Source organism: Antechinus flavipes, chromosome 4 (genome assembly GCF_016432865.1).
Source record: "Antechinus flavipes isolate AdamAnt ecotype Samford, QLD, Australia chromosome 4, AdamAnt_v2, whole genome shotgun sequence".
NCBI lineage: Eukaryota > Metazoa > Chordata > Mammalia > Dasyuromorphia > Dasyuridae > Antechinus > Antechinus flavipes.
Genome location: NC_067401.1, coordinates 398,833,219 through 398,858,230, shown reverse-complemented (window position 1 = coordinate 398,858,230; position 25,012 = coordinate 398,833,219). Strand labels below are relative to the sequence as shown.

General features: G+C 33.0%; 2 protein-coding genes across 2 annotated transcripts in view; one reads left to right on the top strand and one right to left on the bottom strand.

The window, feature by feature from the left end:
• The window catches only part of CDC73 (cell division cycle 73), a 119,725-nt gene that overhangs the window by 61,613 nt on the left and 33,100 nt on the right, over positions 1-25,012 (top strand). The gene's annotated exons all lie outside the window — the stretch shown is intronic.
• Positions 4,444-13,697, bottom strand: B3GALT2 (beta-1,3-galactosyltransferase 2). Its single transcript, XM_051998728.1, has 2 exons — positions 13,091-13,697; positions 4,444-8,367 (listed from the first exon to the last, which is right to left on the bottom strand). The coding sequence occupies exon 2, from the start codon at positions 8,231-8,233 to the stop codon at positions 6,965-6,967; it is 1,269 nt and encodes a 422-aa protein (XP_051854688.1). The 5' UTR covers positions 8,234-8,367; positions 13,091-13,697; the 3' UTR covers positions 4,444-6,964.

Below are 25,012 nucleotides of genomic sequence, written 5' to 3'. Positions count from 1 at the left end.
AAACTACTTCACTCTCTATCGTTGCAGTATTTTTTCTTTGATCCAAGATCTTGATTTTGGGGTTGTAATGTTTCTGAGATTTTTCCTCTTGGCCTCCTTTAAGGAGGTGATCCCAGTACATTCTTTTTATTTTTTTACTTTGCTTTTTGATACCAATAGATTTATTCCATTTTCATTTCTGGTTTTTAGAAATGTCATCTTATGCTAAGTGAAATGAGCAGAACCAGGAGATTATTATATACCTTTGAGGATGTATTCTGATGGAAGTGGATCTCTTCGATAAAGAGATCTAATTCAGTTTCAATTGATCAAGGATGGACAGAAGCAATTACACTCAAAGAAAGAACACTGGGAAATGAATATAAAATGCTTGCATTTTTTGTTTTTCTTCCTGGGTTATTTATACCTTCCGAATCCAATTCTCCCTGTGCAACAAGAGAACTGTTTGGTTCTGCACACATATATTGTATCTGGGATATACTGTAACCTATTTAACATGTAAAGGACTGCTTGCCATCTGGGGGAGGGGGTGGAAGGAGGGAGGAGGAAAATCGGAACAGAAGTGAGTGAAAGGGATAATGTTGTAAAAAATTACCCTGAAATGGGTTCTGTCAATAGAAAGTTATTTAAAAAAGAAAAAAACAATTAGAAATGTCATCTTAAGACTTTTCTTTTTTCTTCTTTGTTAATTTTGATTTTCAGAGAAATTCACTGATTTTCAAAAGACTTACCCTGTTTGTAACATGGAAAATTTGTCTGCCCTAGTTTTAGAACAAATTTGGAATTTAAAAGTGTAATGGAGCTAAGTGTGTAGCACACTTATATTGTTCTTGCTGCCCCAGAAGCTGAGGCCTATTGAGTGGAAATTTTGGCATTCCAAGCTAACAGCCTTAACCACTGTCTGGACTTGGTAAAGCCTTAGGATCAGTAAGGCCCACTAGCTACTGAGAAGCAGTGGACTGGCCTGGATCAGGAAAGAGCAGGAAGCTTCTGCCGCTCGGTACTAGGATTGGGCCTGGGTGAGATTAGGAGACCCATCTCCCAGATTGGTGAATGAATGAATATTTTAAAAATTGGAGCATTTAAAAAATTACTTTAAAATAATTTTTAAGATTTATTTTTAAAACTCATTAATGAAACTTTGGGTGTTTTTAAAAAGTATTTGATACTGCTATTTTAAAAAACTGTTTACAGTGAGCCAGCCTATTTTCATATTGACCTTTATAGTCACTCTAAACATGGTAAAACAATTTATGACATTTTTAGATGTAGGAGTCTGTGGAGAGGGAGATTCATATAATTTTTCAAAATTCATATGATTTTGATAAATACTCTTTGACCTATTGTAGTCTTTTTTTTTTAATTATAACTTTTTATTGATGACCTATTGTAGTCTTAAATAAAATGAGTCTTACTTTTCCCTTTGACACTTCATGCTAATCATTTAACATACTTAACCTCTCTCTCCCATCTGATATTTATAACTCACCCATAAAGAAAAAACAAAAATACATTTAGAATAGAGAACTTTTCCTTTTACTTAGCCTGCGATAAAATCTTCTCCATAATCATCATGTTGAATAGTTGCAGGTCTGCAACTCTTAAATCCCAATGGTAAATAGTAGACAATCTAGGCATTGTTGTGTAAAACTTTTTGGATAATAAAATAGGTTGCTTAGGGTATGGTAAAACTCTTGGATATAGTAGGTATTATTTGTATCCACTGTACCTAACACTTTGGAGACACAAATTCATTTTGATTAATTGGTAAAAGGCTTCAGTTGTAGTTTATCTAAAGTTTTACAGAAAGAAAGAAGCATGCGAGTTTTCTTAGATGGCTGATCTTCATTTTTATACATGTAGAGATATATGCTTTATTCCATTACATTGAATTTCTTGTGATAAACATAATTTATGTATGGGTGATAATAATAGAAATCTCATTTTTAGCCTTTTTATTTTAAGATTCTATTAAAGATGCTTGTCATTTTTAAGATTACTAGTTGACTTAGCACCAGTAAATCCTATTAAATTTGGTGGAAGATGCATTACAAACATATGTATGTTTATACATAAATGCATGCATGCAGCAGCACTGTCATTCAATTTGAGGCAACAACCTAACTTCAGATGTTGCTTCCCCTTAGTGGTCTTTAGTATAGTGTGGAGATCACTCTTGGTATATGATAGTGGAGATTCCTTTTGAATAACCATTTTCCTAGAGAGCTTCTGAGATTTCTTCCAGCTCTGAAATTCTCTTGTTCTCTGAAGTAAATTTGACTTTGTATTTGTTTTTATCTGTGAGTGTACAAATTGTAGAAATGGTGAGGTACCAGTAGGTCTATAGAAGATTATAGCTATACAGTGGAGGTTGGGGAATTACAGAACCAAAGGATACAATAGTGTACAAAGAGGAAATTAACCTATACTTTATAGCATAATAGCATAAATCTCAGAATGCTATTTGTTTTATCAATTACTCTTCATGAGGCTATTGAAAATCTAGAAAAGTTATAATTTTGAGTATGATGTACACTTAGATGTGAGCTTTATTTTAACAAAAGGAAATATATAATAGTTCTAAATGTAGTAATTGTAGATTTCCATTTAAGTATACTTTGTAATGGAGTTTAACATTTTTTGATATCTGCTTTTTTTTTTTTTTTAATGGGATTTTGTCTGTAATCCTTCCCTCAGTTTATGATTTTGAATGCCTTGTAGCTTTAGCTTGTTTTAAAATATAGAAAAATAAAATATAGAATAAAATACACTAAAGTGTATTCCTAGAGTCAAGTTCAGTAGTAATCTATTTTGCCTTGAACCTCTGTCTGAAGATTTTTAAATGTGATACATTAAAAGAATCTTGTTATTAGATAAGGTCTTCTCACTGAATATTACATTATAGTGTCTCTCTAATTTAATTTGGGTAAATTGTTTGAGAGTAGCATAATTTAATTTGAAAGTCTACTAAAATTGTTAGGGATTTTTTTGAAGTTAGTTGATATTTGCTCTAAAATTTTATGTGAATGTGTGACTGTGAATGGCAAAGATCCAGCCTTAACATAGCATAATCAATTATCATTTACTTTCTTTTGAAATGAAAAACTTAAATCCTAAATATTTAGAAGACATTTCCATGGCAACATGGTAATCTTGTTGGTTTTTTCTATTGAAATATTTTATTTGAATCTTAATTGCCCCATGAAATTAGCCATTATGTTTCACTTATAATGTGTGAGCTAATTGGGAGGCACAAAAGGAAGGACATCAGCACTGGAGTCAATGAAACTGGATTCAAATTTTGCCTCTCTAAGTTAGTGCTTTGTAATCTTGACTCTCACTTAAATAGAAGCAGGTGCATTCAATAACTTCTGAGAGCCTTTCATCTCTTGACTTGTGATACTCTGATCCCAAATATATTCAATTTTAGTAACTTTGCACTTAAAAAATATTTCATTGTAAAGTCATTTATTTTGTAGCCAAACTTTACCATAAAGTCATTCATCTAGTATTTTTGGACTATCTTAGAGAGTGATTATCAGAGTTCATGTTTAACTTAATTCTTTCTGATCAAAATTCTCCTTTATCATCAGTCGCCATATCGCTTGTTACTTATGTGAGAGTTTGTGTGTGTGTGTGTCTGTGTGTGTGTGTAGTAAGTAAACCTGATGCTGCTTATAAAAAGTGCTCGTGATTTGGAGGGACTGATTAATTCTATTAGGTGGCATTATCACCTCTACTTAACTTCAAAAGAATTTTTATTATATCATGCATTTGAAAATAAATAAGGCAACTTGGTAGCGAAATGGATAAAAGATACACTTCAAGTCAAGTCTCAATATAGTGAGCAGTATTCAAACCCAGGTTCTCTGAATTCAAGTCCAATACTCTATTTCTCCACATTGTCTAAATGTATGGGTAGGACTAAAACTTTTCAGGTTACTGCTGGCAATCATAGAATTGATTTCAACAGTTGTAACAGACTGATATCAAGATATTTGTTTCAGTTTAGCCACTTTCTGTTAGAACTGAAGATGATATTGTCACATGTGATCTTGTAAGTTTCTTTAGGTCTCTTGGGGCATGTTGCCCTTTCCAGCCCCCACTCTTTACCACTTCCCCAAACCTAATCTCTTTTTCACATGCAGAGTTTATTCCTAGAGTTAGAAGATTTTTTGCTACTACATGGATCCTGCTACCAGTTTTACAGGGATACACAACTAGGGCAATTGATGTATTGTCTTAATATAATGCATTCTTACATCTTTTGATTCCTACTTCCTTTCATATGAAAGAACAACAGATTTGGTTGGCAGATTTGTAGGCAAACTCAAGTTTAAATCGTGGCTAGATTCATAGCACTGGAAGTGATTTTGAAGACCGTTTTAGGCCAGATACTTGATTTTACTCCTTTGATTAAGAAAATCTTGGTTTAAGACATGCTTCTCCATAATGAGAAATTGTTTTATTGAATTCAATAGACATCACCTAGTGCACATTGCGCTCCCCTTTCCCCCCAATTAAGTATCAATTGTAGCTTGTCTTTTTTAGTTTATATTTATTGGTTACTCACCATCCATCCCATCTTTCACTAAAGTGTCTCAAAGTTGATCACCATATGATATCTTTTTTTTTTAACCCCTGGAACTCACAAATATATTTTATTTTAAGGCATGTTTGATCTCCATCAGAGGAGGGAATTGAAACCAAGGAAATCATGGATCTTTGCAGTATTAAAATACATATAACATTATTATACTGGTTTATGGATTTAAATGGAAATATAGTTTATTTTTAAAAAAACAGTTTGGGGGGAAAGTTCATTATTTTCATCTAATAAAATACTTAATGTAGAATAAGAAGAAAAAGTCAGTTTAAAAAAAAATTAATACCTTTTGGTGACTTCCTAGAAACTTAGTATCTTTACATCTTGCTCATTTGAAAATTCTGACTCTTCAAAGACCTAAGATCATAATTGACATTGGAATGATTAGAAATTTTTGCCTGAAAGAACAGGAGCTAAGTGTGTGTGCCCCCCAAGAATTAAATATACAGGTCTTTTATATAATTTTTAAAAATCAGTTTTCCAGACAAAAAGATAGATCCAAGGTTTCTTCTTGTAATAACAATGTGAACAAACAGAAAATGGTATTCATTGAAGGTGTGTGGATTTATGATGTGCTGAGAAAAGTCTTGAATTTGCCTTTGACCATCAAGTTTTATTTATTAATCTAAATTTAGCATTGATTATCTTACAATATTTGTCATTTCAATGATGCTCTTTAAGTTTTAACATATTAATTAGTCATTTTGGTCTTCCAAATAAAAGAAGCAGCAAGTCTGAATTAGGAGTAAATGTATATTGATCATCCGTAGAGTATACTGAACATTTAACAGACTAATCTGAAAAACATGATGCATGGATTTTGAGCAAAAACAAATAGGAAATGTTAAAAAAAAAAAAAAAAACTAATGGAAACTTTTAAATGTAATAATCAAAATTCTTTTCAGAATTTTTCTAAGAAATAGTTAAAACGAAAGTACCAGAAAAATGGCATCAATTTTAAATGAAGATTGATTGATATATTTACATACCAGAAGTGATTTGGAAGCAACAGATATTGTCATCATAATTTAGCTTCTTTACATTTTCAAATTAATGACCAAAGGATATAAAATTACTATGAATTCATTGTACTCATGAAACTCAACAAAACTTTTTGGGGTTTCTTATTTACTCTTTTTTATTAAAAATTTTGATAAAAGTGCATCATACACATTTTTTTAGTACTAGAATCAAATGTTCATCAAACATTTGTCCAGCCTTCCCCACCCCCAAAAAGGTCCTATTTGAGGATGGCAGAATGTCATCCACAAAAACAAAATTGTAGGATTGTAAACTTGGCACTCTGACAACAGAAATAGTGCCATAAAATGATTAAGTATCAGCATGTGCACACCTGCTGTCAGGAAATGAGCTTCCCATATGCTGCACTTTGGCAGACATGCATCTTTAAAATGTATTGAATGAAACTGCTTCTGCACTCTTCATCCTTTTCAATAATATATCCTCATTGTTCTTCATTCATTTTTCCTTCATTTAAAGGAATATGATCAATCTTTTAGAATCAAATATGTTTGCAACTAAAAGATGGCACTCTTTAGAAGGATGCACCAAGCAGATCTAGTCAGAATGAGTTAAGAAATGAATGCTGTTAGAAGGAAATAGACTTTGTGAACATGATACTGTTTAGTGACTTTGTTTTTAAACTGTAGCCTGAGACACTGATGTTCACATTCTTTCACATGTCATATCAGTATAATACTTCTCTGGTTTTTGTGAGCAGTGTTAAATTAAAATGATTATTTCAGTAGTTAAAAATTGTAACTTGATGAGATTTATATTGTGAAACTTTTGATCTTTGTAAATGTTTTATGGGATAATTCAACTAAGTTTTATTTCATGGAGTATAGCTATGAAAATACTTTAGAGTAGTAGGCCAAAGAAAGATTTTTCTTTGTACAGTTTTAAGTTTTCTTAAAACAGGTTGTATATGTTTGTATTTACAGTAATCTTTTATAACAGAAAACTGATTGAGAAATGAAGTGGGTTTTGTGACTCAATCTCCATCTCTCTAAACTGTGTGTGGAAAATAGAGTGGATTATATTTTATTGGCACATAAACTAGAAATTGTACCACTGAAGTGTGCCTGCTTATTACTGCATATTTGCACACAGTAGGATTTTATTCAGATTGTTTCACAGATTTCTCTGGGGATGCCTTTTGGTTTGTTTTTGTTGTTTGTTTTTCGTCTTAATAATTAAACTCTTCAAAAATTAAAAAATATATTTTTAATTCCATCCTTTGAGGGGAATTAACTAAAAACTGCCCCATGAAACTCATCAGCTTTTACTCTACATGCTTTCCGCAGTATTTACAGATTGCACATGGGATACAACTTGTCAGTGCAGTTTACGGTGACGATACCTGCCTGCCTTTTCTTTTGCTGCATTGGCACAGGCGTTGTGCTTATTCTGTTGTAAGTGGTTCCAGTATTTGATCAGTTCACTAGGCTGGAACTGATGAGAGGTAATTAGGTGACTGTATTTACAACTTGAGTAAGAAACTCGCCAGTGATTGAAGACAAATTCATTGGGAGGGGGCACAGGGTCAATTCTCAGCTTGGCGAGACAGATCCCCACATAGACATCTTCTAAATGCAAACGTCTGATGCTTAAAGAGACTTTGAAGATCTTTTCTGCTAAATCTCCAGAAAAAACGTACCCAGTCCCAGAGCAGAACACAGGGTAACGCTCACTTGGGTAGAGATCTGGCGGCATATACCATTTGCTGTCTTTGTTGCGATTGGGCGCATACCCCCTCATCAGGTACCCTGTGAAGTAGTTATGCCTGGGAGGCAGATCTGGCTTTAATAGCTTATGTATTAAGTACTCAGTGTTGACAAACATATCACTATCAGTTTTCATAACATAAGGAATGTGTGGGCAGTAGGTTGCAACCCAGTTCATGCCCATTAGGGTCTTAATGGTCAAATTGTAATAAGTGTCTAAATATTCCTGTTGAATAATGTCATGGTATTGCCTACTTTCTTCCAGTATGGCGCGCTGAAGGTGGCCATTCAACTTAACATTTAAGCCCAATAAAAAAATGCGAGCAATTTGAATTCCAGGTGCCAGGCTTTCATTTCCCCAAGTTTGTCGAATGGCCCGTCTTGCTTCTGCTTGTCCAGGTTCTGCAGCTATAAGCAGGATTAAGAAAGGGCTTTTCTCTTGGCACTTTTCAGGTTCATTTATGATGTACTTGAAATGATACAGATGTGGATGTCCAGTGCCCTTTTCATTGTAAATGCTTCCATTGGCACTGAGTGTGTTCTCTAGGCCAGTGACTCCTTGTGGGGACAAATCTGTGTGATTGGCGTTGGTGGCAGTTTGAGGCCGTAGAGTCTGAGGGACCGCATCTTTCCAGATGTTCCTCAGGGAGCTATGGTTCGTCTCGCCCTTTGTGGATCGGAACCCTCGGATGGTATAGGTTACGGGGTTTTCTTTGAAGCCGGCTCTGCCTGGGAGCCAGTCATGATGATTAAAGAAAAGAAATACAGCAAAAAGACAGACGAGAGAGAGCAGACCAACGAGGTGGGTGCGGAACAGAGACCTCTTGGCGTTCCAGGTCATCTTAGCAAAGCAGCAATGTCGCCTCCTCCACTGAAGCATGTTGTAAATATCCAATGATGGGGGATGGGATAATGGCAGAACAAAATGACGGTTCTCTCTTCTGAACCAGTGCTATTCTTTGGTAATCATTTTTAAATTGTGTCCGATCTTAAGGGCTTTCCTCTTAAATCACTCTGTAAAAGTGAAAGAATAAAATATTTCAAAATGTTCATGGTTTTTAATTGTCTTGTTAGGTTGATTCAGAATTATATTAGTGAACTCGGCTAAGTTTTTTTTAATTTTGAAAAGAGAATTACAAAAACATACTGAAAGTTTGTTAATGCATTATATTAAAATAGATTATACAGTAACTGATTGGAATGAAATATAACTGTTTTCACCTAATTGAACTAAATTAAAGTGAGCCAAAACTACTAGTCTTGAGTAAACTTCTTAAATCCTTAAAAGGATTTTCTTTTCAGCCATTTTCTATTGCTCACAGAAGCTCTGGCATAGTTGTACATTTGACCCAAATTAATGACTTAAAGCAGCTGTATCCATTTTGAAGAGAGAATTATTCTCCATGTCCTGTGAGAGTCCATTTGAAAAGTGCCTTGTTAGCATATGGAAGGTTTATTGGTATTAATTAAAATTGATTTGACATATAGTGGGGTGGTATGGTGCACAGTCAGCTGCCTTTCTTTCTTTCTTTCTTTCCTTTTTTTTTGGGGGGGGTAAAATGGTCATGTATTAGTAGTGGGACAGACGGTACAAGGTTGATTATAACAGAGTTCACTTAGTCACAGTACACTGCTTGGCATGTTTCCATTGGCCCCTACTGTGTTCAGAAAGTCAATGAGAAGATGCACCTGTCAAAATTAATTTTCAGGGTCTGGTAACCTCTGTACTGAGCTTTTTAGACAGCAATAAATGGTGAATAATTTTAAATACTTAAAAAAAACATATTCATCAACTTTCAGATTCAGAAAGTTCTTTTAGTATTTACGTAGTAAACACTTAATGTTATTTATTGATTGATCAGCTAACCAAAGTCCTTAATTTTCTTGAGGAAATTGAGACCCAGAGTTATAACATGGCTTATTCACAATCAAACAGCTAATTTGTAGCAGGGCTCACACTAGAAATCATTCCTGTCTTCTCTCACATTCCCTCTCCCAGTCCATCATCCTTTCTACCATGACTTTGTCTCTTTAACAACATTTTGTTGCCTGGGTCTTTGTATTAATTTTGAAATTCAACATTTAATTATCTTATGTTGTCTGGTTTTGGCAAAACAGATGATTTTATAATTATAATCTAAATAGAATTGAATAAAGAACTACTCTTAGTGATTTGTTGCTTAAAATATAAAGCCTAGGATATGGCTCTTATTGTAGGAGGAGCCATATAGTTCTATATGCAGTTCACTCCAGAAACTTAAAATTCAGTGTTGCATCTTATTTGCACACAGAAAGTTACATAATTACAACTTTCCGTTGTATTATATACTGTTTTTTTTTTAACTTAAAGGGAATCATTGGGGCAAATTTATGATGCTGAATATTAAAAAGTGATCACTTAACAAAATCAATCCATTTATTGCACAGTGTGTACAGATTTATTTATAGTTTTTAAAATTCCTGTTTACGCTGAACTCATTTCTGAGCAGGGTGGGGAAAAAATCAAGTAATCATAGCGTGAATTTCATTATAAGTTAGAAAATATTTTTGTTAAATTTGGGATTTACTTATTGTCTTCCAAAGATCTTTCTGACCAATCTGAAATATCTAATTATTCTTAGTTAATTATGGATAATTTTAATGTAGATAAATTTGATAATATGTTTGGGAATTGTTAGATTTTGATTATATTAAATTCATGACTAATTTTAATTTCATGACTAACCTTGACAAAGAAAAGAAAATGGACATACCTAGAAATAGAAACTTAGATACAAGGTAGACATTTTTATTTAATTTGCTAATGAGATTTTTACTTAATCTACTTGTCATTCATGTGTAAACTTGATACTTGCATGAAATGGTTGGAGTATATGAATGAAAGTGATTTGTGATTGTCTTATTAACAGCCACTAGGGGGAGCAAGAAAATAGGAAATTTTAACTGATTTCTTAGTTATTCCATGCTACTATACAGGCCATAGTTTGTGATCTTTTTAAGTTTCTGAGTTTAGCAAGTATTTTGAGTTTTTTTCAGCTGTTTTCATGGTGAGAATTTTATTTGTACATTTTCAATATAAGTAATATAAACAAAAGAATTGGACCTCTTTAAAAACTTTAAGATTAGATAGTTTGTGTGGAATTGTTTTTTTAATTGGAATTTAATTACATGATTTCATTATACTATAAAGAAAATGCAAAGCTATCTTATTTTATCAGAAAAACATTTTCTTACAACTATGCCCTATTTAAGTTAGTGCTGAATGTTCTCATTTTAACATGTCCCCACTTAACTTATAAATACTTAGTCAATATTTATTTCTGTAATAGGAAACTATATCCAACCATTTTATTTCAAAGGAATGATTCCTTAAATTTCATGAGTTCTTTTTTATTTTGAGGAAATGAACTTTAATTAGTGCCTTCTCAGAGCCCAAAATAAATTATTACTTATCAGCCTAAGTGACAGTTTATTACAGCTGCTTTTATTATTCTTATTCTTAAAACCTAGATAAGCCAAAAACTATAGCTCTTTAATCTTTCAAATCTTTAAAGAATTTTTAGATCTTTAAAAATAAACCCTTTATGGAAAAGCATCCCATGCAACTTCATAGTCAGAATCTAATAATAACTTTTACATTTGTAGAATCTCATTGCATTCACATTTTATACATGTTAAATATTAGTCTGTATCTTTACTTATACATCCTAATGCTGTAGTTAGATAATGGAATTTAGTTCTCTCTAAAAATGAAACTGTTTTTAAAAATATGTGTAGCTCTTTTAGATGCCCTATTAGAAGTTTTTGAGGTGTTTCATGCTTGTGAAAAATAAAATTTTGAAAGATATTTGTTATGATAAGGGCACTTTATAATAATTTATAGTAAGTCATTCTGATTCTCTTTAAATTTTCTCATTTTATATGTTTGAAATATTGGGTTAGGCTAGATATTATCCAGCTGTCAAAAGAAATCTAGCTTTTGTATTCTACGATAAGGCAGTGGTGTTTGTTTTTAAAAGTATATGGTGCTTTGGAAAATTATTAATTTCACTATGTGAAATTTTTATTTTTTCTGTTTGCATTTTGGTTTTTTAAAATTCTATTTAATAGTAAATATCATTTCAAAGTATTTTCATTTGTCTTTTGAAAACTGTTCTTGTTATTCCTTTATCATACTAAAGCAATGCTAAATTTAATTGCTCCAGCTTTTAAAAGCATTATTTTTATTTTCAAATATTTAGTTTGTAGTTTGCTAATGGAATCATATTGATATTGTTCTTTTAACTATTAGGATAATGGAATGAGTTTATTTTTATATTTACCTTCTGAGCTCTTTATTAAAAAGAAAATTGATAGAATGATTGGGAGTTGTTAAATAAGTACTCATAATTGTTATTGCATCATGCCAAAAATCAATCAAAAATAGACCTTGGAGTTTAGTAATCTACTTAATTCTTGCACATGTTGTTCACCTTTTATTATTAGTTAACATGGACACCCTATTTAGCAATTTTAGTGAACGGAAGAAAAGTTTACCATGTTGGATATTGCCAATTTCCTTGGCAGGTTTGAGAAATACACTTGGAATCTTTAACAATAAATTTTCATTCTTATTCTTAATAGTAATTTGTTAAAATATTTAATTGGATTTCAACATACTTGACTCAGCACAGAGTTGCATCAGTTTTATTATATTTTTAGCATAACCTATAAGCAGAGTAATTTTAACTTTCTAATTTCTTATTTTGGTTTATTGGTAAATTTTGTAGGAAATCACTTGGATTCTGCATATTTCTTTGAATTTTGATATTGATGGGTTTTTTCCTAGTAAACTTAATATCATGTATGTATGTATGTATTTTTATCAGTCAAGTATATTTAAGAGAGAAAAGATAATTATGTCAAGTCAAATTACTTTAATTACATAATATTAGTGTCTATACAGAGTTGCATTTTAGCCATTAGTTGGAAAACGGGCAATTTATTGTGATGCCATGTTGTAGGTTACTTCCATCTTATAGTGAAGATTCTTCTTTAGTGAAGATCTTCAGCTCAGTAGTGTGTCAGGTAACTAACTAATAGAGCTAGTGTATGAGACTATTATTTTTATATTTAAAGTAGAGGTAATTATGTTAGAGAAAACATTAAATAGTAGCTAAGCCTAATTTTGTATATGACATTTGTATATTTTTAAAGTACAAGGAAAAACATTTCATAGTACTACAATTTGAAGCTACTTAGTATAATTTGTCTACATGCTATAGATTGATGGTTTAATGATAGGATTATATAGTCGTTCCCCCCCTCCCTTTTTTTTTTTTTTTTTTTTTAAATCACTACTTTAATTTTCTTGAGATAATGATTCAGGGTGAATTGAGTTAATAAAGGATTGTTTTAATATTCCATTCTCTTCTCTCCCCTACCCCACCTCCCTCTTGGAGATTTTTTGAAAGTTGAATTTCCCGATGAATTCTGCAAGTATATCTGTGTTAGTACTGTCAATTTCTTTCCCTTTGTACTTATGTACTACAAAATGACTATACACTACAAACTTAACTGAATAAAATAGTGATATATTTTCTTTTTCAAAGCAATACAAAACTAAAAAGGCACACATTAGAAATCCATTATCTGTTTTAACACAGTAATTTATAGAACTCAGTGTTAAGCATGCTCAGTGCTCTGTACCTCTAGGTAACAAAATCAAAAGAATATCACACACACGGTTTTGACATACCTTCCTTGGTCAAGCCATTTATGGTGAGAGGATTATGCTCACTGAAAATACTTTTGGCACGCCATCACTTCAGCAAAAAAGATGCTATCGAACATGCGCACATCCCCCAACAGTCTGCTTCCTGCGATTGCTTTTCACAGGATCCAATTTGTCCATCTGTCTGCTTGTCTCCAAGTTATCTTCCTTGTTCATATGTGTGGTGGTCTTCTGAGATATTTTTGGGTTTTTCCCTTTTCCTTTTAAATTTTAAACAAAAGAGCTTTAGTTGTCCATTCTCCTTGGAGCACTTCTGTCTACCCCCCACAATTGATGCATTGAAGCTTTTTACATCTCGTATTTTCCTTGTCGGACAATGCAGTGCTGTATTCTCTTCTCAGTATCCATATTTTTTAGTGGTGAGCTGCAATGTGAAGCAGCTAGAGCTAGAATGTATTGGTCTGATTATATTTTTTAAAAAATAGGATTTACCTCTCTTCTTTCATTGTTGCCAAACAGCTGCAGGAAGGATTTTGAGCAGTTTTACTGTGGTTTTGCTCTATAAAATGAAATCCATGGTTCCTCAGCTGCTGCACGGGCAGGCAGCAGTTTAAATGTGGGCTTTGACAGATGCTGTCTTCTGACAGAGCAGAATTTAACGTCACTGCTTGGCTGAATCCCACGTGATTGTTTGCATTCATTTTGACTAAAATCCCAAGGCAGGGAGGAGGCTTGGAGGTTTTACTTCTATTTGATAAATGATCCATATTCAGTACAAGTGTAGTGATGAGTGAATAATATGAAAGTGGGAAGATCATGAAATACATGGTTTATGAACATTTTTTAAAATATTACCTTTATTTTCCTTTGTTCCTAAACTGTGGATTCCTAAATGCTTTTAATGTTAGATATTTGTTTTCATATTCATAACACACTTCTGCAGTGCGTAAGAAATAAAAAGCTTTTTTATGTAACTTAGTTTGATTTAACCCTTTATAGCACCAGTTTCTTCCTTCAATCTTCATCCCCAGAATTTTTTCATTTACTGTTTCCTATCTCAGACCCAAATACTACTATTCACGTTCTCCCCTGCCAAAGCTTTAGAAGTTTTTCCTCATTTCTGAAGTTGATCTAAATCAGTTGGTTTTAATTTCTTTACTGATATCAGGATATAAGGTAGTCTTTTTTTTTTTTTTAATTGTTGTATTGTCAGTGTCTTACCTCATGCTTTTCTGGTATGCGTGAGGGTAATTAATAGTTTTTAATGTTGAATTTTTAAAATTTTTTATATTTTTCCTTAAAAACATGTTAGAATGTATTCTCTATCATTTTACTAGATCAGATGGGGCTTATTGGGAAAAGATGCTTTCTATAGGGTAATGGGGTTTTATTATATTTACATATTTAAAACTTTCAAAATGGTTGTATGTTATTTTCTTGCCAGCATGTGACAACTTTAGATATTAAAGTTTTGATTAAATATAAAAGATTTTCTTTGGTCCTCCTTCTGGACCCCTCTCTCTCTCTCTCTCTCTCTCTCTCTCTCTCTCTCTCTTCTCTCTCTCTCTCTCTCTCTCTCTCTCTCTTTTTAAAGAGCTTTAGGGAAAATTGTCTTTGTAATAGTTTCCATTTTAAGTTTTAGTGATAAGAGTTTGGAACAATAACTGGTTCCTACAAGTCCCAGAAAATGTGCTGAGCACATCCCCTCCCTTAAATATCTGTGGAAGTATCTTATCTCCTCAATTGCATTAAGATATGTTTTATCCTCCACTTGATGTTCTATATATAGTCCCATTAAAAATTTAAATATATACATATTTGCATGCACATATATATGTTTATATCAGTATTATAGAATTTAGAGCAGAAAGAAAACTTAGAGAAGGAAACTGAGTTCCAGAGATATTAAATGATTAACCCAAAGTCACAGTGACCAATAGAACCAGGTTTTCTAATTCAAGTGGTATTTTATTCTATCTATAAGATAAAATTGAGAAGTTTAGTAATAACTCTAGAGTACTTCCTTAAAATAATTGGTTCTCCAAAAGTGATAATTATTATGAAGAAAACATTAATTATAATATTTACCTCTGTCATACATACATTTGAGATAAATCCATTTGGGTCCAGAAAGTGAATTCCTGCTCCCCAGACATTATTGATAGTCTTAGATTCTGTCATGCAAGTACACGTACATGACAAAATGTAGGTGTACACCTAAACATTATTGATGTATACACACTTGGAGCTAATCTATTTATAACTGTTTCAAGAGACAGTGTGACATTTAATGTAGAGTATAGGTACAGGATAATTTCAAAAAAAGCAAGAATGTCATGTAAATGATGGTTTTTTATGTATTTGGGAATTTAAAAAAATAACTTTGGGAAGCAGCAGTTGAAGGGCTGAAGTCTCCAAATCCTTTTGTTAATAATTTAAAAAATAATAACTGTCATCACTTTAAAGACATTTTGCAAAATGTTTGCAAAAATATTACATATATTATCTCATTTGATCCCCACAAGAGCCTTTAGGAGGCAGCTGTTAATATCCTCATTTTTACAGATTAAGAAGCTGAGGCTGAGAGAGATAAGTAATACACATTTATTAATTTGAAGTGATTAGAATTAAAGTATCTTAACTATAAGACTTGTCCTTTATCTACTGCTTTTCCTAGCTGACACATATTGTAACTATTTATTTTAATAGCACTCTTAAAAATCTTTTCAAAGCTTTCGAGAAGAACCAACAAATTCTTCTGTTCCCTTTCACAAAGGTATTAATAAGAATAGTAATAATAGTTAACATTTATATAGCACTTACCATGTGTCAGATGTTGTGCTATGACTTTACAATTATCATCTTATTTGAGCTTCACAACCACCCCAGGAAAATAGGCATTATTACTATCCCCATTTTACAGTGAAGAATCTGAGTCAAACAAGTTAAGTGATTTTGCCCACTGTCACACAGCCACTAAGGATTTGAACTCAGATGGTAGATAAATTGTACACCCTGCACTCTATCCCTCCCTGTAAAATGACTAATTTGTCTTAATGTTTTATTAAGTATTTCATGTATGAATAGTTTTATACCAAGTATTAATGACTACTATTTACTTATATGGGTATAAGTTGTAACTTCCTATATGTGATATTGTGTGCCTCATGACTGGGGTGTTTTCCTCCCTCTGTCTTTTGGAATTCCTAGCTTCCTTCAAGACTCAGATGAGTTGTCACTTGGACACCCACACTCTCTTGCAATTACTTTGCGTAATGTGAATGTGTGTAAGTACTTTGTGTATATTTTGTGCTTTTGTTTTACTCTTGTAGAATATAAGCTTCTTGAGAGCAAACACTTTTACTTTTATCTTTATTTCTCCTATATTCATCACAGGGCTAATTAAGTGGACTTATTTATAATGTACTGGAAAATGATGTTGGTTAGAGTAATGTTATGTGGCATATAACTATTCTAGATTTTGACATATAAAAAGTTTATTTGGCATTAAATATTTAAGTTGTTATTTTGTAAAGTTCTTGTGAAAGTTTTCATAAAGATAAGAATTTCTGAAAGTAAGATGTTACTAATCTGTAGTGCTTCTGGTGTGTTTCTCATGATGCTGTTTTGGAAATGTGACTCCTCAATTGTAGAGGAGTTGTTGTTTTAAATGGTTAAGTCTATAAATTGTGATGTATTTAATAATTCATAATTTGTTTTAATGACCATTTTAAATGCTTTATTGCTGACAAATGAAGATTTGCAGTCATTGTTTTCATCAGTTTATTCTATATAGCTAAAGTAAGCAAAAATACAGCAAATTTCTTTTTGTATAAATTTTTTCATTTGAGATTTAATTTTTAAATTTATTTTCTGGGTAAATGGTAATATTTTTACATTTTATAAGGAAATTAATTTATACTATTGTGTACAAATGCAGATATACACACCAGATATACATGTCCTTTTTAGTATTTTTATTTGAAAAGGAATTAATGTTTTGTGGTTGTTTTGCCTTTGCATTAACTTAGATAATTTAAGAATTAGCTTAACTCTTTGCAAATTGGCAATCTCAAAACGACCACATGTGTCAGTGTTGCCTGACTTATTTTCTTGCTGAGATTTTTCCCAGTTGCTCAGAAACTAATATGTAGTAAAAAAAAACAAAAACAAAAAAAAACTATTGCTTCATTCTTTCAATAATTACTAAGTACCTGTGATGTTATGGTGTACCCTGATGAGGTGTTTTGATTAAGATTAATCTTGACTTTAAAAGAAGCAATATTTTAAAATATTACTTTCAAAGCTAATCATTTTAACTTAGTGTGATTTATCCTGATGTAGAGTACTCAAATAAAAATTGTTAAAAAGTACATGTGAGCTTTGAATATTTTCACGTAATATGTATCTAAGGGACGAGACACAGCTATATGAGGAATAATCTCATTCTGTTCTATCTATTAAGAATAGCTTATGTAGTTGATAATTCACTAGATGTGTTGTATTCTGATACTATGTTTGGAAAATGATAATTTGGAAATTGAAAAGGTATTTTCCCATAGAAATGATGTTATAGTGTGTAGTTGATTTCTTAGAGTAATTCACTAAATCCTCTTTAATAGGTAACTGTAGTTAAGCTATAAGTAATAATAAAAATTTAAAAATTAAAATAAAAAAAACTTTTTGCAATATATTTTAAATCTCAAGCTACCTAATCCTTTCACTTCAGTAGCTTTACCAAAGTAACCTATATCCATTTCCCCCCAGTGAGAATTTACAAACTCTTTATGAAGCAAATTTCTACTAAATATTAAGAGGAAAATATTTATAATAATTCATACCAATGTGTGATTGGTGGCTACCCAGTTCTCTCTGGAATATTTGTATTATTAAGATTTTATTTGTCTAGGCAGCTAGGTAGCGCAGTGGATAGAACACCAGCCCTGAAATTAAGAGGGCCTGAGTTCAGATCTTCCCTCAGACACTTAATACTGCTTAACTATGTGACCCCGGGCAAATGACTTAACCCCAATTGCCTCAGCAAAAAAAAAAAAGAAAGAAAGAAAGAAAAAGAAAAAAGAAAATATATTTGTCAGAGATTGTTCAACGATCAACTCTGATAGATGTGGCCTTTTTCACCAGTGTGATGATTCAGGCCAGTTCCAATAGTCTTGTGATGAAGAGAAGAACCATCTACACCCAGAGAGAGGACTATGGAAACTGACTGTGAATTACAACATAATATTTTCACTCTTTTTGTTTGCTGGCTTTTTGTTTTCTTTCTCATTTTTTCCTTTTAGATCTGATTTTTCTTGTGCAGCATATTTGTGGAGATATGTATAGAAGAATTGCACATGCTTAACATTTATTGGATTACTTGCTATCTAGGGGAGGGAGTGGAGGAAAGGGATAGAGAAAAAAATTTGGAACAAAAGGTTTTGCAAGGGTGAGTGTTGAAAACTATGCATATGTTTTGAAAATAAAAAACTTTAAGAGATTTTAAAAGAATATATTTTTCAGGTGGATAAATATCTCTGGTAAAATTTCTAGCTGTCTAACAAAGAGAAATTAAAAAAAAAAATCACTGATGGAGAATCTTAGATTTGCCTGAGAAGTCTAAACTTCATAACCTGTAAATTTTCTAATTTTTCCTAAGAGTTCTAAGGAGCAGCATGGACTGGTATAGTAGTTATGACTGATTCCATATATGAGTTATTCATAAGTGCACCAATTATATTCTAATATGTAGTAGTGGAAATCCAAACATGAAAAGCTGGAAGGTACTGGGTATTTGTTAGTTTTGCATGTGTGATTACATATCCCCAACTGTATGTTGTACTATATTAAGATCATTGATCTAGATTTAAGAAGATTTTAGAAGTCATTTGGAATGGAATATGAAACTCTTCAAACAGCAGTGATCTTAAGGCCCTCCTAGTAAAATTAGGAGTCCTAGGACTTGGGGCAGTTAAGTGACTTGTATAAGATAATTTAGATAGTAAGTGACAGAACCAGAATTCAAATGTTAATCCTTTGACTACTCCTGATTCAATGATCTTCTGAGCTTTATTATGCTTAGAATTTTTATTTGTTTTGTTAGTTAGAAGGAGAGCTTCCTTACATGTAAAGCACTTAGCAAACCCATAATTTATGTTAGTTATTTAGGTAAGTAGTAAGAATATTTTTAATATGTGTGGTTTGCTTATTAACCTGTCATTTATTCATGGGGTTCTTTAGGTCATGTCAGCTATTGAAAACAGGCTGTGGTAGCACTACTTCCTTTCCCTCTGCCAGAGCTGGCTTTATGTTAAAAAGCTGTATCTAATACTTGTATTTTTATGGTGGGTGTGTCTTTCATTTGGTGTGTGTGTGTGACACATACTAAAGATGGATGGGTAACACTTTGACAATGACAGTTTTTTATTTCATCCCTTATTTCTTTTAGAGTTTTTGTAATCATATATTTTTTCTTCCTCTTCTCCCTCTTCAACTGCTTATTCTCCCCCCCTTTTATGATCAGTTTCTACCTATGTTTACAAACCTGTTTTTAAAAAAGTCTTTTTTGTGATTTTACTATTCTTTCACATTACTGATACTTTGTTTTCATCTTATAAAATTCCTAGAAAGAGTAGCCTCTGTGTTGCTTCTAATTTTCAGTCTATTCCTCAATCACTTTAAGGATATTCCTTGAACTCTTACTTTTTGAATCCTATTGAAACTTCTTTTTCACAGATTACCATGGCCTCCTGCTTGCAAAAGTTCATAGCTCTTTTTCTCATCCATGAACCATCCCTCCCTCCCTTTCCCCTCCCCCCTCTCCAGTATTGCACTTTGTTGACTACCTGATTCTTTGATATTCTCACCTTCCTTGACTTTTATATTATACTCTCATGGTTCTCTTTCTGCTTTTCCAGATGAAAGAGACAACATGCAAACGAATACATACATACATACATACATACATACATACATACATATATATGTCAAGATTTATTCAGGGTAAATTGGAAGTAAATAGTAGAGGGAAAACACCAGAATTAGGAGAAACTGAGAAATTTGGGCCTTCAGGGAAGCCAGGAATGTCTTAGATTAGTGAAGGGAGAGCATTCCAAGAGTGGGGGAATGACAGCAAGAAAGAATGCCTAGGTCTGAGAAATGTAGTGTGTTGTATGGTGTACAGCCAAGAAGGCAGTGTCCTCGATCATAGTGTGTTGTATCAGGGAGGGAGTTAAGTTATGGTAGAAGATGCTGCAGTTGAATCTGAAGGCAATAGGAAGTCACTGGAGTTTATTGAGAAGAAGATAGAATGGTCACTTTTTAGCTTTAGAAAAATCATTTTAGTTGCTGAATGGTGGAAAATTGGAGACTTGAAGTAAACAGATTCATCTGCAGGATATTGCACAAGTCAAAGTGTTTATGGTGAGAGACTGTACTAGAGTAGTGGTAGTTTCAGAGGAGAGAAAGGGTGTATTAGAGAAATGCGTGAGACTGACATGGCTTGGCAGCAGCTTGGTGGACTGAGAGAGGAATCCACAATGACTCCTAGATGGCAAGCCTGAAGGAAGCTATAGTCCCCTACGGTAATAGGGAAGATAGGTAATGAGAAAGGGATTAGGGGAAAAGATAATGAGTTCTGTTTTGGACATATTGAGTTTAAGAAGTTTACTGCATATCTTGTTTGAGATAGTATGCAAGACATTTGGAATTGTGAGATTAGAATTTAGCAGAGAGATTGGAACAGGAAAGGTGGATTTGAAAATCATTAGCTTGGACATGATAAATAATTAAATCCATGAGAGCTAAGTGATCACCAAATGAAATAGTATAGAGGGAAAAGAAAAGAGTGTCCTGGATGGAATACTGAGGGACATTTCTGGTTAGAGAATGTAATCTGAAGAAGGATACAACAAAGCTTATATAAAAAAGGAACAGTTAGGAGGAAAACCAGGAGACATTTTGTGTTTCGAAAACCTAGAAAGAAGGAGTGTATTAAGGAAGAGCGAGTGATCAAAAGTGTAAAAGGCCACAAAGAAATCAAGGAGAATGTGCATTGGAAAAAGGCCATTGAATTTGGCAGCTCTTAAGAAATCCTAAGTACTTTGGAGAGAGCAGTTTCTTTGGAATAAAGTTGAAAACCAGATTATAGGGGTATAAGAAAAGAGTGAGAGAAAAGAAAGTGGAGACAGTTATTATAGATGGAATTTAGCCACAAAGGGCAGAAGAGAAGAACTATAGTTACCAAGGATAGAGGAATCAAATTCTCCCTCCCCCTACCCTAGAATAGGGGAAACATGCATGTGTTTGTAGGCAGAAAGACATGATCAAAGAGATTGGGGGCAAGGTTGACAGAAGAGAAAATCTGTAGAGGGAAATGGGATGGGATGGGATGGAATTGACAGGACTGGTAGGAGGAAGGTTAGCCTGGGTAAGGACTAAGGCCACTCCATCACATGAGACATAGGTGAAGGAAGAACATGGTGCAAGGTATCCAAGGGATAGGATATGAGAGAATGAGTAAAGGGATTTCTTGTCAAATGGTCTCAGTTTTTTCTGAAATGAGGTTCTTGGCTAAAGAGGGGGAAGGAAGTGGTGACCATGGCACATTTGAAGAGTGATGAAAAAATTTAGAAGGGCCAGTGGAGAATGGAATAGTTGATAATGAAGATGTCATATAGTAGGATTTCCTAGCAGCAGTGAGTACCAACTTGAGCTTATATAATATAAATTTGTAGTGCACCTAGTCAGAAGACTTGTACAGGGTTTGTTTGTTTTTTTTGGTTTTTTTTTTTTTTCCCTAATCCATCCTTGTTCAACAGCACATGTGTAGTCATAAAGGTGATGAATTGTGAGAGTGATCCAAAGTTGACACTTGACTGGCTATTATTGATATAAAAGGGCTAGAGATTCAAGAGAGAATACAGCAGAGCTGAATTAGCTTACTAAGTAATCAAGATTGAGAGAAGAATAGGATGGCTAGTTCAGGGGAAATGGCCTCGAAGAGAATTGAGGAGTCAAGAGACAGGAAGTCATGGTACAGTGCAGATTGTGAGTAGAATTATGTAAGGGAGGAAGGCAGAAAAAGAGGCAAAAAATCTAACATGATTATCAGAGAAGAGGATTTCAAAATTCTTGAATGTGGAGTTAGTACCTTTGTAGGTGTGGCAAGATGTGTGTTGTCTACGTGGGGTGGGGGATTAGCTTATACGAGGGGAGTAGGTTGAAGAACTGAGTGATGAGGGGTGTTTGAAGGAAAATAAACAGTAGATTGAAGTGCCCTGGGATGAGGAGTTGAGAAGAGAGAGATTGTAATGAGGAATGGGGTTTGGATTAAGATTTTCAGGAATTAAAATTCATTAGGATGTAATAGGTGTGACGGAGTATAAGGATGCTCATTTTTGAGTAGAAGATGCCCTTCCTTTGTCCCCAAAAGATAAGTGTGACAGGAGAGTGAAGGCCTGAAGTTGATGGAAGAGCTTCTCTTTGCAGAAAAGGCCGGAAAGTATTTGAGCACCAGAAGAACTGAATTAAAACCCATCTGCAGTTGCTTACTGGTTGTATGACTTTCAGAAAGTCATTTAACTTCTGTTTGCCTCAACTACCTCAATTATAAAATAGTGTTAATAGCACCTATATCACAGGGCTATTGAGAAGGTCAAATGAGATATTTATAAAAAGCCCTTCACATAGTGCCTGGACAAAGTATCACATAAGGGCTTATTATTCCTCTTCTTAGATAGGATTAGAAAGTGAATTCATTAAGGGGGTGTATTATACTTGTCTTTGTATCCCCAAGCTTAGCTTATTTATTGGCCCCTATTACTTTTCCTTTGGCTTTCTTTCTAACTTTCTGGATTCTGCTCCCATATTACTTCAGCTGTCTTCTCATCCCAGAATTTCCTTCATCTCTTACAACCTTCACACTTTGGGACATCCCTTTTCGCTTCCACTAATGAATTTCCCCTAGAACCTCTATTTTCAGGAAAGCCCCAAGTTGGTTCTTTATTTCCCTTCTGGTTCTGCTTCTGCCACTTTGAATTTGAGCATCACATCCCTGCATGGATGCTTCCTCTCTGTCTTTAACAAATCTCCTTATTTTAATGCTTCCTTTTATGTGTAGTTTTCTCCCGATTGGAATGTTTAAAAACACACGCGCATACACACACACCACACACACACACACACACACACACACACACACTTTTAAAAAAATGAAAATCTGCTTTTTCTCTTTTACTTTTTTTGATACTATTGTTTTTTCAGTTGTGTCTGACTTCATGAACCCATTTGAAGTTATCTTGCACAGATACTTCTTTCTTTAGCTCATTTTCCAGATGAAGAACTGAGGCAAACAAGATTAAAAGACTTTGCTAGGGCCACATAGATAATAAATGTCTGAACCTAGTTTTGAATTCAGAAATATAAGTCTTGAGACCTGGATCCATTATGCCACCTAGCTGCATCTTTTTTATAGTACTTTTATTGACAAAAAGAAAGAACAAAATCCATTTGTAGCAAATCAAAACAAATTCCCTCATTGAGCCCACGCTGGGCTTTCATATTTGCCATGTCATGTCCAAGTCTGTACTCGGAGTCCATCACCTCTTTATCAGATGTGCATAGCATGTTTTATCATGAGTCCTTTGGAAATTATGGGTGGTTATTTTATCAAAGTTGTTCGTATTTCCCATATTATTGCATTGGCTATTTGGTTTTCTTTTTTTGAAAAGTTGTTAGTTGATGAGTTATCTGTTTCATTTTTTCTTCTTCAGAAAACCAGCCTCCAGCTTTATCAGTATGTGGTAGGTTTTTCTTTTTGGAGGATAGGGTTCCGATTTTTAAAATTTTGTTTTGTTGTTTAATTGGAGTTTCAAACTTTTTTTTTTTTTTTTTTGGTTATATGTTTTAAATTCTATTCCTAATTCTCAGATCTGTTCTTGACTTTTGTTGATCTAAATGATTAGAAATATGAATTTTCCTTTAAGTAATGCTTTGGCTACAAGTCCAGAAATATTATGTTGTCTCATTGCTGTTTTACCTTTAGTGAAATGATCTATTGTTTTTGATTTGTTCTTTGACTTCCAGTTCTTTAGGATTAAGTTATTTTGTTTCTTAATTTTTTATCCATTCTTCAGTTATTATGTATTGAACACTTTTCCCACAATCTCATTGTGGTTAATAAAGGGTGTGTTTAATATTTCTGCAATTTTTTGTTGGGGTTTTCATATACAATACTCATTTTTGATAAAGGTTCAATGCACAATGAGAAATAAGTATATTCCTTTTTATTCCCATTTCCAGAGATATGTGTCTTAAATGTTCTAGAATTATATTCTAGATCCTTAAGTGCTTTCTTAGTCATGTTTTTGTTTGTTTCTCTAGCTTTTAAAAAAGGGTAGCTTGAAATTTCTCACTTGATAGAATTAAGGGGAAATAGAAAGTAAAACTATTAACTCTTCCATTAACCCTTTTAGGTATTCTTACAAATATTTAAGTGGCTGTCCCATATGTTTTATGATTCATTGAAATTGACTCAATATTTATGTCTTTCTATTAAAATATTATTTCTCCATTCATCCCTTTTAATCGAGTCTCTTTTTCCTTCTCTTTTGCCTTGTCTGAGATTTTGATTTGCTCCTTTTGTGTTTTGAGTTCAGCTGAAACATAATTGATTTTTCTCCAGCCTCTTATGATCACATTTTCTTTTATTTATCGTTATATATTTCCCTTATATGTCTCTTTTTCTTTGTTCTCCATGTTCTCTTTACATGTAAAGAAATGTGTCTTGAGAAAAGTCAGTCTGAATTAGTTATCTTTAGAAATTATTGGCAACCATAGAGAAAGGGATTGATGAATTTAAGATCGAAGGGCAGATTGAAAAGGTTTTAGAAATGAATGGAGGAGGGGGAAGGGAAGGAAATAAAGAGATTTTTCTAGGAGTTTGGTTGT

Coding starts and splice junctions, on each gene's coding strand:
- B3GALT2 (XM_051998728.1), bottom strand. CDS start 8,233: ATGCTTCAGTGGAGGAGGCGACATTGCTGCTTTGCTAAGATGACCTGG.